Source organism: Acanthaster planci, linkage group LG01, assembly GCF_054643075.1.
Source record: "Acanthaster planci isolate LZ-2023a linkage group LG01, COTS_SCS, whole genome shotgun sequence".
In the NCBI taxonomy this organism is placed as follows: Eukaryota; Metazoa; Echinodermata; class Asteroidea; order Valvatida; family Acanthasteridae; genus Acanthaster; species Acanthaster planci.
In genome coordinates, this window is record NC_141777.1 from 38,061,262 (window position 1) to 38,077,859 (window position 16,598).

Genomic DNA, 16,598 nt, shown 5'->3' on the forward strand with positions numbered 1-16,598 from the left:
CGCATATAAAGTGAACATGGATGTGCTCAAAACTGGGCTCCCTGGCAGCATATGGTTAATTCCATTCTGTTGGACAGGATGGGAATAATTACATCAAAATGCTGTGAACAAAATCTGCTGAAACTATCCAAAATCTTATCTGTTTTATCCAACATGCTCAGGTAATGTGCAGTGCAGCAATCAAATGTGCACAGTGTGGTAGGATCATACTGTAACTGGATTTTGTTTCGACTGAGTTCTGAGACTGAGAGGTGATCATACAAGTGTGATAATTTTTTCTCTATTTAGGTTCCCATTTGTGTACATTCCGTACCCGTAGAACCTAGAGACTTGACATTTGTTTCATAGTAAAGGGCTTTGGTGGTCCATATTCTCTTGTATACTTTTAACACATTGCAGAGCTTTGAAAAAGTAAAAAGGCACTCTAGATACATGCGCATGTACTGGTATGCTAACACTTGCAGTAGCCTAGACCCCTGGTGCATGTGAAAATTTACATTGACAGAGGATTGAGCAAAGCCAGGTTGAACCATCCACGTATAAAAACATTTTGACCGTTGTTTTTGAAAAAAAAAATGGATCTGTTTCCTGCCCCTTCTCTCCCTGGACCTAGCCTCGGGATACCCCACTGGCCATTCCTATTGGTTGTGAGCCTGGCTCTGAAATGGTTGATAAAGCAACAGCTCACTGGAGGCACATACCATACCCTAACATAGCTAGAGGGGGTATCAGAAAAAAGATGAAGTAAAAGTGTTGAACAAAACTCTTGGAAATTTTTTCTTTAACATATTTGACTTTCTGACTCTAGAAGTATTTATGAATGGAAATAAATATGTGTTTGGCATAATCAGCTCAGGAGAAAACTTAAGGACACTGATAAAGACCTAAGCTATGTAATAGTCTTTTTCTCAATCTTGAATTCAGAAACAGATCGATTTACTCAACTCTTGTGGATTTGACATTTTATTTACCTTACGTAAATACATACATGTATATATATGGCACATTGGATGCCTTTTTTGTGGCAGAAGTTTAAATTTCAAAGACTATTGTCCGACCACTCACTGGAGATGTTGAGTTAACACTTCGGTTGTAGTCATGTGTTATTCTAACACCCAATGGACGTATCATTTTAACACCAGGAATGTGTCTGGTTACACCTTGTCAATAGAGGGCTGTATTACATTTTACAGGTGTGCTTCATATCTAACTAATCAGACCGATTAGTACATTATACATATGTACTTCAACTTCGATGTGCAGCATACCAGTAGTTTGCATTTGGGAATAAACAGCTTGTCTAAATTTTACCTGTTCATCAGTGTCTTTACTTGTACATTAATGTTTCCTTCTAATCACATCATGTATGTTCCACAGTTCCACAAGACCAATCTAAATCCTAAGTGGATTTATTCTGTTGGGCTTGAGAAATGAAGACATATAGGTAACAGATAGGGTTGGACAGAAGTATAAACAGAAAAGCCCCCCAGCCACTTGTTCCCCTGCAAAATTGCCGGTTTCTTTCAATGGCAGTCGAATCTAGCTTATTTTGTGCACAGTTTGTTTTGCTTTTTACATGTTTTTCCATTTTACATTTGAAAATATTTTTAACCAACTACTAGTATGTTCAGTGAAGCATTTTATGACAAAGGAATGAATGAGGTGTGATGATATCGCTTTCCAAAATACTAAAGACTACATCAGAGCATCCAAAAGATTTATCATAATGTCATTGGTGTCTTAAAATTGGGGCAGGGTATTGTTTTTCAACTGAAGAAACCCCCAAGTATTTGTAAAAGAAAAAAAGGTGGAGTTCACTGACTGTGTACTTAGTTGCTCGGCTGAATTTGCATTCAGTAGCTTAGCTGCTGGTACCAGTACCATGTCAACACTTGTGTGTGAGACAAAAGCAACACGGACTTCTGGAGATGTGTGTGGACAAGGATGAGGAGAGAGAGGACTTTGGATGTGGTTGGCGATTAGTAGTCCAGAGCCATCCCACTGCAATGACAACACAGGTGCCAATGGGTCAAAGGTTGGAATTAAAGTGACTATATAGGGGCTGGCCCCGGCGAGCCGTACGTCACGGTCACAACGTTGCAAGTTGGGCCTGCAGCCACTTGACGCATCTCCTAGGACAGGAATTAAACCGCCGGAGCCACTTGGCAAACGGGCAGATGGACGGAGCGGAAAACACTTCACACCTCCCCTGTCCGTACACGCCCCCTTGGGAGGACTACTTCGTCGGCTGAGGAGCTGTCCACAAGGCACACTTTTTTCCCCCTGCCTTCCCCAACTTGTCAAATGCAGGAGGGGCCTGTGTTTAGCAGATGACTAATTTTCAAGCCAATGAGTGGAGCCGTGCCACCTTTTAGTGCATCTACGTGTGTATGGGGGGGGGAACTTGGATGATGGGGATTCAGGCTTGTTTTAACCAGGCGGCCCGTGTGGTGTTCAACCAATAGATGAGAGAACCACAGTGCTATAGACAGGAGATCAATGGCTGCGTGTTGTCCCTCGTTATCATGGCAGGCGCCAAGCATGGAATGTTTCATGTATCCAGAGCCTTACGCTACCAACCTGGACGCCACTATGTAAGTACTGGTGCACGCGACCAGCCTTTGTGTATACTTACGGTGTTTCAACACTCACGCATGGTCTGACGTGCCGCCGATACTCCAACAGATTTGAGCCCATGCGATGCAGAATGATTGACTTAGTTGTAGGGTATTAGACGGGATAAGTTGGCACTAGCAGTTGGTGTTAGCAGCTTAGACATATGTACGGTAGCACTTACGCTACATGACTACATTGGTACAAGTACCGTATGTGAAGTTTTATCTTCACTTCTGTTTTTATATTTACCCGTAGTTCTTTAAAATTTGTTAACAAAAAGGTAGAATTGGTGGCAAAATTGCACTAATCATTTGACATATGGTAAATGATTGACTTAGCAATTCACTTTTTTTAGAAGTCATTTTACTTATGTAACGCTTGTTCATGTGTACGTCAGTTCTTTTTGTTATGAGATTTTATAATTCACCATTCCAATTTTTTAAGGAGAAGTAGCAATCTTGTGGTGGAGTGACTTATATTCTGACTTGATTTTTAAACGCATTGAAGATAAAATACATTTCAACAGTGGGGATAAAAATGACGTGAATTGTCATTTTGGCATGTCATGGTGCATTTCACTTTCAGACATCGTGTCAGGTGGTTTTTTGCCGTTCTTCCTTTTTGTCATGTAAATCACACTATAGCTGATTGTCATTTATATGAGATACATATGAGCCTGCTTCAGAGAATAGCCACAATGGTGAATTCCTCTGCAGGAAAGTACCAATATGTGTCAATAGGAAAGTGAAGTTTACTTGACTTTTAGAGTATAAATTTTCAGGGTTTTTTCCGGATTTAAGAATTGTTGTACCCCACAAATCGTGGATTCATGTACTTGTAGCTTAAACCATTTAAGTTTTGTTACTTTTGAACAGTTTGTACAAGAAAAATTGAAAGGCTCATCTCGTCTGGGGGAGCCATTCATGAGATGACCCGTCCCTTCTTGTCTTTTGAAAATCATGAAAAGTCATAGTATTTTTTGTCATTATTACATCCCCTGTGCTGGATGGTTTATGGCCTCCTATTCATCGGGGAGTATTTCAAAAGAAGGGGTTGTCATATCAGTATATTGTCATTTGTCTTTCAAAACCCTGGCGCCGTGTCCTCTTATTTCTCCTACACACGTAAGTGGCTTTATATTCCATTGACTTTTTGGTTTGACAAATTGAACTGTCAATTTTTGGGTCTTTGTTACTATTGTTTTCTTTCTTGCCTTTTTTTATTATTTCGTTTTTAGCATAAATGCATTTCCCCCATTGATTTTCAGATGTTTCCCTTGTTTGGCTTGTTAACTTCTTCTGAGCATTTAAATTGAATGTTGTTCAAGAAGATGTTGTTCCGAGATTTTCAAGGAGTTGCTTGACCTGCATCCTGTAGGGATGGAGCGAACATTGAAGTCAGAAGAATGCATTTACAAGTACAGCCAGAAATCAAAAATAAGAAGATCTTATGCATGACCCCGTGGAACAAGGGCTTGATGACTTCATTTGAGAAAAGATACATGTACATCCGAGCCATACCTCAACTCCAGGAGAAAAGTGAATTGTTCCCAGTTTTGTTTCATTTGGAACAGTTGATACACCACGGAGAATTTCTTGTTCCCATATTTCCTGGGTTTGCTTGCTCATTTGCCATTGTTCAGTGTATTTTATTCTGATGTGGTCGTCATTTTTAAGAAGAGACAGGCATTTCAGAAAAATGTAAAATGTTCCTTTTTGTCCAATCCAGACAAACCCATCTCTTGGAAAACAGTGATTACATTGGCAGCACATACCAGTACACTATTTATTGGCCGCATAAGAATGTAGAAAATTTCCCAACATCCTTAAGCCAGGGAATACCCACATTTCACGTTATTCCTAGTAAAAGGATACCGGTACATGTAATAATCTAGTAAAAGGATGGCATACTTTCTTTGTTTTCTGCAACACATTTAAATGTCCCTGAGAGCTCAAACTCCCCCAAAGTTACAAAGTCAGCTGCTGCAGCACACAGGTGTATTATCTCCTTGCAGGACTGTGGTCAAGTTCATCAAAGTCCGGTCACAACTCTTTTCATACCTGTAAGTCTAGCGACACCACCAGTTGCAAAAAAAAAAGATTGAGTAATAACAGAGTTCATTTAAATAGTTTCTGAATTGGCTTAGAAAAACTGGATGACTTGTGAGAAACTCAAGTTCGTCTCTGTCTCTTTTGGATGAGGTGCCGTTAGTTGAATTCAATAACTGCATGGTCTTTTTGAGCAGTGCAATATGTATGTCTTCGAGAGGTACTAAGATACTACACACTTTGTGACTTTACTATCTGCTGGGCAATTCTTTCATATCTTGGTCAGTTATAAAAGGACATTCTTCTAAATCGTTATGATGGAGTTAACAAAGAAAAACTTGCATGGAAAAGCTGAACACCTCAAGAAAATAATGATTACAACTCTCAAGTAATGAATTTCTGTTGAGTTAATTAGATTTGTGTATTCTGGAGGTTGTTTCAGACTAGTTGTGTGGTTTTATAATTGGCATATGACTAAGAGTACTGTCTGTTTTGACAAGAATGTCTCCCCTTGAGTTTGATGATTGTCAGACCATATGGAATGATACATTAGTGTGATATGTCAGCCTTGTCATCGATGCTTGTATACCCCGTCCATTCACGGGGAGGGGGGGATATGTAGCTGACATCATCCTGCAAATAAACAACGCTTTATCTCTGCTCCCGAAATCATTAGCGCACCGACTGGGCGCAGGCACAGGGGCTAGCCTGGCATTTATTGCATCATTTATAAGCCGGGAAGTGCAGGGCTAACGCTCGTCGGAAAGCAATAACTCAGAGCCGATCACCTCATTGGGGGCCGTCCGCGGGCCGTTGGGCTCAGTGGAAATTGATTTGGGTTTATTCATTTGAGGAGGCGCTCGAGGGCTCATTAGGCGGTGATATTTGTTAGATTTGTGGTGAAGTGTCCTGTGTCATTAAGCAGTAATTGAGATCCTTATCCTGTATGATACTTCATTTGTCAACCATAACTCGGGACTTTTTGGCTCACACTATGGGTAATTTATGTAAGTGATGGAGTTAATCAGTGATGATCTGACCCAAATCAAAAACGGGCTGTAGTCCGGTTTAATTTGGGCTACTCATCAGGCAACATAGGTGAGAGACAGTCTTACTTTGATTGTTTAAGTTGAGGATTGTTCAAACTGTTTTTACCAAAACTTACTAAGACAGAAATATTGGAGATTTTGCATACATGTACACGTATGCCTGTGTGAGTTTTAGAATTGCCAATTTTTATATATTTTTTTTCCACAAAACTGCAATATTGGGTCCACTCTTTTTGGGAATATTTATGATTGGATGACACTACATCACGATGCTGGTACCGGCATGGAGTAATGCAATAAGAGAATGCTGTATTCAGCATACACAAATCCACATTGTAATATCTAACTGCAAATAAAAAGGTCAATCCAGCCACCAAAAGAGTGAATTTATGCATGATGCATCTCCTTATTGTAGAAAAGAATGAAGCTTATCTAAAAGTGTTTCTCCAAAATCAAGGGTGATAACATCCTCTATCAGTTGTAAAGAGTTTCAAACATCAAAAAGTGAAATGGAGCTACTGGTACCAGTAGAACAACTGATCAGGAGTGTTATTTCTCAAGATTTTGTGGATTTCAGGATTTTTCGACCCCTCCCCAAAATGTTAGATCTTTAGGTGTTTATAACCATTCAGCTTTTGCCATATTAGAACTTTACGAAAAGGCCATGTGTTCGATTAACACAACCGTTTGTGAGATACCCTGCTAACTTGCCCAGTTTTAAATGATTAAAGGTCCTGCAAAGTCACACTATTTGAGTGCTGTCATTATTACAGACCTATTGTGTGTTCCAGAGATTCTGTTTTTTTTTAAACTTGCTCCTGACTTATGGGGGACTGCAGCCACATGTCACATGTTATCATAACTTCTGTATACAACTTCTATAGCGTTGTGGATCATGATCTATATTGATGGACTTCAATTTTTTTGAAATGATGCGAACTGATGTTTAGATGTATGATTTTTGTCTGCTGTTTGATTGAAAGAGCATCCTTTCTCCCTTATGCCATTCCCAGGATTATTGCCCTGCGCAAGGAGAAGTCACGTGATGCCGCCCGCAACCGCCGTGGCAAAGAGAACTACGAGTATTACGAATTGGCCAAGATGCTTCCACTACCTGCTGCCATCACTAGCCAGTTGGACAAAGCGTCCATCATCCGGCTGACCATAAGCTACCTAAAGATCCGAGACTTTGCCATGCAGGGTGACCCTCCCTGGCATAACTACCCTGATGGACACAGTGGGATAAGCAGGACACTTTCCTCAGTGCTACAAGGTGGGTGGTAGATAGGGGTAAAGGGTGGATTGTACATGTACATGTATAAGGGGGGGGGTTAGTAGATACTGGGGGTTGAATATAATGCCACTTAACATAGGAATGTTCTTTCATAGTGTTCTCTCTGAGTAACTTTTGATATGGTCATTATTATTGTGGACTTCCGATAGGGAATTATTGAAATACCAACACTGTACATGTAGTTTAGTGGTCACCAGTCAGTCGGTCATAAGCCCAATCATGGATGAGCTGTAGCATTCCTTTGTCACTTCAAGCTGTAACTTTTGATTGGTCTTGACAATGGACTTGTGAAGGTATTTATGACAGATTTGCTCCTTTGGATTTATGGTCCAAGGTGTGACATAAGGGTAGTTTTACACAAGTTTGTTTTATGAAAGTACAAGTTCACAATTTCTCCAAAGCCTGCTCATGTTCATGTCGGTAAACACACACACCGGTTACCGGAGTTTGGGCACTACACATGTTGAAATATAGATATTGTACCGGGACCAAAAACACTATGGGGGACAAATTGTCCCTACAACTCGGCCAACTTTCCTAACAGAAGAAATTGTCCCCTTAACACAGGGAAGGCCTACCCTGCATTCCATTCTGATTCATTGCATCTGCATACAGATGGTTCATCTGTTCAATGTAAGGCTGGCCTCACAAAGACCAATGTAACTGGGACAGGAACTTTGGCAGTGTGATGTCTACAGACCCAAATTCTTTGAGATTTCTTTTCCATCTCTGGCAGGGGTTTGATACGTAGGATAAGCAGCAGTAGTGGAATGATTTTTAAGAGGGGAGGGAGAGTTGTGAGACCGTCAGGCATTAATAGGCTGATCCATAAGCCCTATCCCATTTATAGGACCTGCCAAAAGTGGGGGGTGGGACCAAGTCCCCTCCCCAGTCGAAGGGGGTGCGGGACAGACATTGGCCCCCCTGGACCCCGCTTCTCCCACAGCGGCGTAACTAGCTTTTGGTGTCCAGGGGGCAAATTCAAAAGTGACTGCTGCTTCGGGCTCATTCAACGTGATAATGGGGAGACAAAAATATCAAAAGCCTATTTATTTGATAAATAAAGATACAAATTATTTTTTTTTTTACTCACTTATGAAGTGTTCTTAGTTAAGAAATGATTTTTATAAAAGAAAAAAAATCTGTCAGGGGACAAGTTGGTCCTCCTCACGGCAGGATACGTCACTGCACTGTCGTCAATGGGAATAAGTAAAAGTAAAATGTAAAAAAAACAAAATTCTCAAGGCCATGTTCATCACCTAAAATCCACTGATAATTGCTTCTTTTATTTTAACCTTGCATGTCAATGTTAGAAAGAATTTCAAAATAGTATTTGCTTTGATCACTCTTGGAAAAAGGGCATTAAGGTCCGGTTCACACTTGTGACCAGAGTGAGCATAAATGTGCTTCAAAATAGCTTTTGCATTCACCTAAAGTATGAACTGGCCTTTCAAGAGAATGGTTTGGATAATCACTACCAGTTGTCAGGTATGAGAGGGACTGGGATAAAGAAAACTTGGATGCCAAATTTGTATAATGAACCTGAATAGTATCCACTGAAGATGGGATAATTAAAAGCCAGCCTTCTATGCCGCAAGGTGGATCTTTACGTGCAGATATGCTTAGGTTTGGGTTGGAGTGTGTTCGGGGAAGGGGGCGGGCAAACATAGCACAGAGTTTGTCTTGATTTTTCGGCAATTTTAGTGACTGAGTGGGGAACATTGTCGGAGGTGAAACTAAAAAAAATATGACTTACGAGATCTAGCATGTCAACCACTTTATCGTTACTGTTGTATTTTTAGGTCGGTTTTCACAACAACATTCTGGAGTGTCTGCAATAGCACAGGAGGTTTTTGAACACAATCTCGGCGGCCACATTCTTCAGGTAAAGAATTGGTTTCTGCAGTCTTTTTTTCATCAGTAAGAACCTAGATGTCTGCATTCTTTTCATCACATGGTATTTAAGATCTGTAATTTGCAGACTTATAACAGGCATGTAACTTTTCCTCGGATTAGCTGATTTCCTTGGGGTTTTTTTTGCCATTGAAAATTGAAAACACTACGAATTCCTTTAAAAGCTGGAATTTCCTCATTTTTGTTAAAGTCCCAAGTTACATACCTGTTGTAAGATCTCCTGGATCCATGTCAGTTCCATAGGGAACAAATGTCTTTGGCTGTGTAGTCACTTTTTTGGTAAGTGTAAGCATTGCCCCTCACCGCTTACCATAACATCCCGCAAGTCTGATCCCAGTTGGAGAGAAGCAAGTATGAACAACCCTTTTGCCTGAGGGCAGACGCAAATTAAAAGGAATTCAAACCTGCATGTTGGTTCATGTGTCTTTACTTTGCTGAAAACTTCCATTACATTCTGCAAACCTTGATATTTACCACCAGCAATATGTTGTTGAGCTAATCTCCCACAATCGCACAATTGATACCTGTGCAAAGAATCAGTCACATCTGTAGTTTTGATAAAACTTTTGCAGCAACCTGCTTTCATCATGATTTACCACTCCAAGTTTCATTCAGAACAATTTAAAAATTTCTGCCTGGCCAACATCTAGCTTGTTTTCTTCCTCAACCCATCCAGGCCTTTGACGGTTTTCTCTTTGCTCTGAGCAATGATGGTAGATTTCTCTACATTTCAGAGACTGTATCTATCTACCTTGGCCTTTCACAGGTAAGTCTTGTTGGTTAGCATTTAGATGGGAACTTTGATAATAGACTTAATCATGCTGCAGGGAGGAAATGTGAACAGGATCTGTCCATCTGTCCATACGCACAGGCATGGTTGACAGGTTAAATCACCACACACACACAAACCCCAACTCGCCTCGGATTGACGTTGCTTTGTATGTGAACATACGAAGTCTGAGAAGTCTGTTGAGGTGGACTACATGTTGAAGTTAAACTCAGCGTAGATTTCTCTCCATTGGTGGGACCAAAGTGTTGAAACTATATAAGGACAGTATTGATGAGAATTGTCCCACAAATATTGTTCAGGTTACTCCAATAAGTCAGTATTAGGATGTCTGGGATGTATTTCTTGCCCTTTTCTCTTGTCAGCGTTTCGGTCAACATATTGCCATCCACAAGGAGTTAATTAGTAGCTCCCTCTTGGTGTTGAAAATGAGAAGCGATCATAGTCTAGAAACATCAGCAATAAGCCATGAGCATACAGGTACATCCACACTGTACAGGGATACTGTGTGACCAGACTGCATGACTTCAGCTTAAAGTTGCTTTAAACACGGCTTTGCAGAATCGTCAGGCAAATTCAGAATTAAGGGAGAGGCTTACGTGAAATTTGAAATAGTTTTTAATGCATATTAATTTCTTGTTTACATTCTATATACTTACAACATTGAACTGAGAGATTTGAATTTGCTTATTTCCTGTTGTCTCAGAATGCAGATTAAAGGTTCAGTTCATCGTTTATTTATGCACTGTGTTCTTTGAGGCAATAAAATTACTCAAAGTCTAAAAAAGGGCGCCTAAGAACAAATCTGCTGAAATTTCAGCTCAGTGAATACTGCATATTCGGAGAAAAACAATATTCTAGGATTTTTTTTATGGGAACTAAAAATAACAAAGAGTATTGTAACTGAGGTCTTTTAAGATGGCTGCTTCCCCAGTATCTCAGAGATTTACCAAACCCAACACCATATACAATACACAGTGTTTGTCGCAGAAATAAGAAAACCATCCAGTGTGTACACATAAACTGTTTTTGTAGCTTACTCCAACAACAAGTGTTTTGTTTGTGGTTTGAGTGTTATGTTGTTAAAATAAAACTGAAAAAAAGCCATAATTTTTTCTCTCCCACTGAAGAATTTGGCGAAAACAAGTCAGATTATTTTTTTACGTGATATGAATGAACAACAATGAAACATCGGCCAGGAAATGTCATACGATATTGCAAGCCTTGGTTCCTTGCTTGACTTCACTTCGCATCAGCCAACCTCCTCTTCGCTCCCTTCAAAATATGCAAGATCCACTGTCTTTTTTTCTGCAATGCTGTCTGGTGTATTTGCTTTTCTTTTTATTTCTATAAAAACAATGCTGGCAAATCAGCCTGGGTTCTGGAGAGATTGTGTGGGATACCATCTCCACAGGATGATGAAGGCCACAAATATTAGCTAGACTAAGCATTAAAAAATGACTTTGTCTGGTCTTTTCACCTTCCCGGAGGAAAGCTTGTAGCGTATTCAAGCCGTGTTGATATACGGTAATGCGAAGTAGAATCCCGTGTGCGAGGTTTTCCACCTGAGGTGTTGGATTTTTGCAGTTTGCATGAGATGTGAAGAGCCGTGCATCACAAGTGTCAGAGTCTTTCTGGGCAAATGTGTCATACACGCTGGATGTGCCAATCTTAGCATATTTGTTCAGAAGACAACTGGTGTTATAGGATATTGCTGTCACAAAGTAAGTCGGCACAGCCACCTGTAGGAGTTGGGGGCATAGAAATTGGCTCGGCAACAAAAAGTTTGGCTGAATGGAAAAAAAAAAGATTTCACTGGCTGGATTTCCATCAGATGTGTTAACTGCTTGTGTTCTTACCTTAATAGCAAAAAAATTTGCTTCGTACCTTTTTGTCTGTATCTCAGCTTCATAAATTGGACCTTGGGGTGGATTCAAACATGTTCGGTTTATCATTTTGCAATTTTTTTAAGAACATGTTCCATTGTTAGATGGGGATATGTCATACAGGGATGTTGGGGTCCGCATGGTGAGGGCACTGTTTCCTATGTCCAAACACTGTTCGTTACTCGTGTAGACCTACCGGGTATTACATATTAAAGAAGATCACACAGTAATCTGCAGTATAGCTTACATAAAATACAAACGGTTGGTTTACATTGTTTTTAGAAACATTCAGATCTACCCAGTGAAGTTAATTATAAAACTGAATTTGGAGCAGTTTAAGTTTGTTTCTGGTGTTCCCCTCTCTACCAGTCTGAAAACAAATCTTCCAGATGCAAAACTTTCAGCGTTTTTGTGGTCAATTTTGGCAATTGTCAATGTTGCAAGAAGTCACAGTGCGGAAGAGCAAGTTACTTTGCAGTTTCTGTACAATTTTTGTTTTCATGTATGCATAAACAGGAGATACTCGTTTCTTGTTCATCTTCCCTTTTGAACTTGTTCAACATCAGCGTATCTTTCTGTATCAATCTATGAATCACTCATGAAGGAAATGATTAATAGGCAATTAATATTTTTGTACAAAAAGCCATAGACAAAGGTGCCGTCTTGTGGTATGTGAACAAAGACCAGGCTGACTGTTTTGACTAACTACTCGGCTGTATCAAGCCAAGTCAGACAGCATGGATCGGTCAGCCGTAGTGACGCGATTATCATGCCCAATTACACCGTGATGTGTGTGCGCGCGTGAGGGGGGGGGAGGTTATTCCCAGCAGAGACCCCGGCAAACCAAGAGGGGGCTCGAAGGGTGTCAGAATAGCCTGGGTCTTTCATACATACAGCTGTGAAGCTGCTACAATCGCTGATTAGCCTCGGCCCCGCGCCACCTGGGCCGTCTACAGTTTGGCGCAGGCAGGCAGCTTTCCCCCCCCCCCTTCTGTTTTACACGTCCGTTGGCTGCAGCCGCAGCAGCGGTGGCTGGCAACGGTGTTGGGACAAGGCTGCCTGGGTGACTTCTGGCTGTCGGCTCACGATTCGAACCACATGATCGTGGTATGATTACACAAAGTGACAGAGTCAACTGGGGAGAGATGGTGTATTACTGTCAATGTCACAGTTTCTAAATCTGCCCTTGGAAGGCGTGATTGAAAGGATTAAAGAATTTCAAGGCATTTAGTTTTACTCTTTTCATTAAAACATCATTCCAAGTAAACAATGATGGTAGAAGGGAGTGGGTGTTATTTTCCAACTTAAATGAAGAGCTCCACTTTCTTTGACAAATTTTCAACAGAATGAACCAAATTTGACTTTACTCAACCACAATCCATTCTGTATACTGTGCACAGCAACAGATAGGCATTCTTTTTGCTGCTACAAAAGTCATCCTTAACCTTTACATACTCGTCCTTGGTGTATATAAAATCATTTTAAAATGAGATGATTGAAGACTGAGAGGGTCGTATTCCTTTTTCATCAAAAGACTTTCTTAAAAAGTGGCTTTTGTTTATCTTGTGTGTATGTGTGTGCTTTCAGTAAAGCCAGAAACTAAGAAGAATTTCATGGAAAATATCTGACAGAGCTTAGACACAGGTTTCTTTTTCATGAAATTGAATCAACAAAAGTCACGGTGCTGACGGGAAAAAAAGCACGTAGGATGTGTTAGACTCCCACAAATGCTTCCATTAACACCAAATTGACTGGATATGCCCATCGGCCTAATGCCGTCCCCCTTCAATTGCCTACTTAGGGCCTGTTGACCTGGGGTCCACAGCGTATCGAGTTTATTTCTAACATCTCCCAGGCTCAGCCTTGTTGACACTGATCTCTGCCTCCAAATTACCCACAAATGGAGGGAACAATTCCCGCCCCTAATCCGTCTGTATATTTGCGATCTTGGCTGGAGCCAGCCCCCTCGAGCATAGGAAGCAGCCCTGCTTCAGAGAGCTTTCCATTCGCTGGTTTTAATCGCCACAGAAGTGGTTTGATCAGGAGCAGATCCTTGTCTGGGTAAGGCGGCGTGCATAGAAAACAACTTTCTAAATGATCAGCCAGAATGGGAGGTGTAAGGCACTGATGCTTGCGGTGTTAAATACGGTACATTTGTAACAGGTTGCAATTATCAAGGACTATGTTCAGAGCAAACAGACAGAAATTCGGGTGAGTTGATAGCATAAATAGAGGACATTCGATCATCAAGCCCATGTACTTGGTTGTCAGTCAGTTTCGTGAACAGTCTTTTGTGTTTGATTAAGCTGTAATTTTCTTCAGAAAAAACATGCATGTTCTGGATACAGCTATCTGTCCATTCCACTGTTTTTCTAAGTGAACATAGGCTGTAGTAACGTGTACATGTACTGGTAGTTCATGTGTTCTACATAGTACTGTCTGTATCTCAAATCTCTGAGTTCATTTTTCATCATGATATAATTTCCGATGAAGTGCTTGACTGCTGCAGTAATGAGTTTCAGGCAAGACTAGATCTCTCCTCAAGGCCCAAAAGAACTTGGTGTCCATAATGTCTGAACATAAAAAACAGTCAAACAAACTAGACCAACAAACCACTTTACCTAAGCCTTGGCTTGTGCGTACGGTACCAGTAGGTTTCATGTTGAGTTCTAATGTATATTTTTTTGGTTCCAAAATGGAACTGGATTTGAACTTGGGTTCTGTAAGTTGCATAGAATAGCAAGTCATTCGTGAAAGTTTTGTTGTGCTTAAAGTTGGCAACTTAGGCAAGAAATGATAGTGTACGGTAAACGTTTAACTGTAATACCGTCTAATATCAGGTAGTGTAAGTAGCAGCATGCACTGCATTTCCCAACTTATCATGAGGGATATACAGGATATTTTCATTGCCATTTTTAATGCAGTGAAGTTTTGTTTGCTAACCACATAATAATGTTTCGAGCTACTGCCAGGTTGCGATAGCATATCCCAAACACTCTCAGTATCGCCACGGGTAACTGCTCTGCGACCATTATGAACTTGTAAAAAGCAAGCTTTTATGAAAGCAATGATGACCTTCACAAAGGTTTTTGAAGCATCAAAAATGTTATTGTACATTAGTGTTGAGTTGGCAGAATTCACCCCGACGGTATTGCCGAGCTGTTCAAACAGATCTGTTACAGAAATCTCACACACAGCATGAAGTGATGCATTGTGGCCTTGTTCAATCTTTACCTCTCCTCTTCAGGTGGAGCTGACAGGCAGCAGTGTCTTTGACTACATCCACGCCAGCGACCGCAACGAGTTGGCCGAGCAACTCGGGATGAAGCTGCCTCCCTCCCGGACCGTGTCGCAAACGTCGGTGGGTACTGGGAGTAGCGATGGATGCCAGTCATCGCCTATGGACTCTCCAACCTCTCCAAACAATGAGAGTAAGTCAGTAAAAAAAAACTTCCCTTGTTTTTTGCATGGATTTCACATTTAATCAGGTCATCACTTTCAATTTTTTGTTTAATCACGACTTGAACCAAGATTTTGATGAGGAAAGCTGTTGGGAGTGGCTGAAATTAAATTTTGTAAGGAAGGAAATTGTCAGAAATTTAGGGCAAAGCTCGAGCTGAAAATGCATTTGGTTTGGAAGGGGTACATTTTAGTTGGCAGAATCTTTGCTGTGTTCCCAAATTTCTCTTTTCACATTCAGTTTTCTCTCAATGAATAAATCTAGCCTTACTAGTAGAATTCTACTTAATGTTGAGAATCTTTCTTGAATCCCTTCAAGTGGCCCAAAACGCTACGTCCTCTTGGCATCAGTTTTGTAGACAGTCACCAAAGCAAACAGCATAAGAAATTTTCAGGACTGCCCCAAAAGAAATTAAATCACTAAAGTCACTGGCAGAGCCTGTGTTACGTTTACTCTATAAATTGCCAGAAACCAGCATTTTGGGGCATAGTTACCGGTATACTCGTTATATTGCTTAAAACTGTATGTCATGATATCAGGCCTATCATACCATGTACATGTACCTGTCCTCCAAAATACAGTACAGTCCGACCGTTATATCTATCTTGTTGCTCTTTTTTACTTTGTTTTGAATAATAAACGGAAGAAACAAAAGTCACCAAAACAAACCATTCAAACTTTCATTCCTCTGTAGGCAATGTTTCTAAATCTAAGCACGTCCAAGTAATGTAGAGGGAAGTGTTTGGTGGAGGTGGCTTAGACAAATATCAAAGAGGGTAATTTCTGTTTGATATGTTTTTGTCCAGTAAGTGTAAAGTGTTAAAAGAGAGTTTCTGAGTGTTGATGATAGCAGCAACTTTCATCAGGACCGTCCTCCTGAGTGTTTTCCATCGTTTAATTGAAGCTGTACAATAGCAAGGCTCCTTCCTCCCTGGAGAGCGGGGTACCGGTGATAGCGGGGCTACAAGTGTCTTGCTGCCTACCTGATGCCAATACCAATTGTTGTGGTGCCGGGCTGGATGTGCCCAGTTTGGTAGCAGTGCCACGTAGTATCGTCTTTGAGTGGCGATTCTTGAGTGGGTCGGACACTGATGTGTCAGCGTGTCAGTGGATACTTGAGCCGTCAGGTTGATTGGAAACCCAGCAGCAGTAGAAACACTTGTTTCATCACACTGCCCTGGTGTCAGATACCTCTGTCGTCGTCAAACCACTTCTAACACCGGGCTGTGAGATGTTGACATGACCAGTCCCTTCCCCATATGGAGGAGTGGAAGGGGGTGGGGCTTGTCCTCCTTGGCCAAGGGGGGAGAGGGATCGACATTGGGGGATGCTGGCTATTTGCCCGATCCTCACCGAAAGTGAAGCCGTCAAAACTTCATGAATTTAGATTGAGTCAGCGCACGTTACAGTGGGGGTAGTGTGCCTACTGGGTCATGGTCAGATGTGATTAGCTCTTTGTCGGTCCTGTGGGGAAAGCAGCATCTCTCTGTTGTCTATGCCGGGGATGCCTTGGAATGAGATGAGATGCATACACTAACCTCATT

At 41.0% G+C, this 16,598-nt stretch overlaps 1 protein-coding gene across 1 annotated transcript in view; it reads left to right on the forward strand.

The window, feature by feature from the left end:
* Positions 1 to 2,457: 2,457 nt before the first annotated feature.
* LOC110980516 (uncharacterized) overlaps positions 2,458 to 16,598 on the forward strand; it is a 35,104-nt gene continuing 20,963 nt past the window's right edge. Inside the window, exons 1-5 of the mRNA XM_087146139.1 lie at positions 2,458 to 2,594; positions 6,727 to 6,986; positions 8,810 to 8,892; positions 9,598 to 9,687; positions 14,842 to 15,025. Coding sequence (XP_087002265.1) covers positions 2,500 to 2,594; positions 6,727 to 6,986; positions 8,810 to 8,892; positions 9,598 to 9,687; positions 14,842 to 15,025 — 712 coding nt within the window. The 5' untranslated portion in view covers positions 2,458 to 2,499. The remainder of the gene's footprint in view (positions 2,595 to 6,726; positions 6,987 to 8,809; positions 8,893 to 9,597; positions 9,688 to 14,841; positions 15,026 to 16,598) is intronic.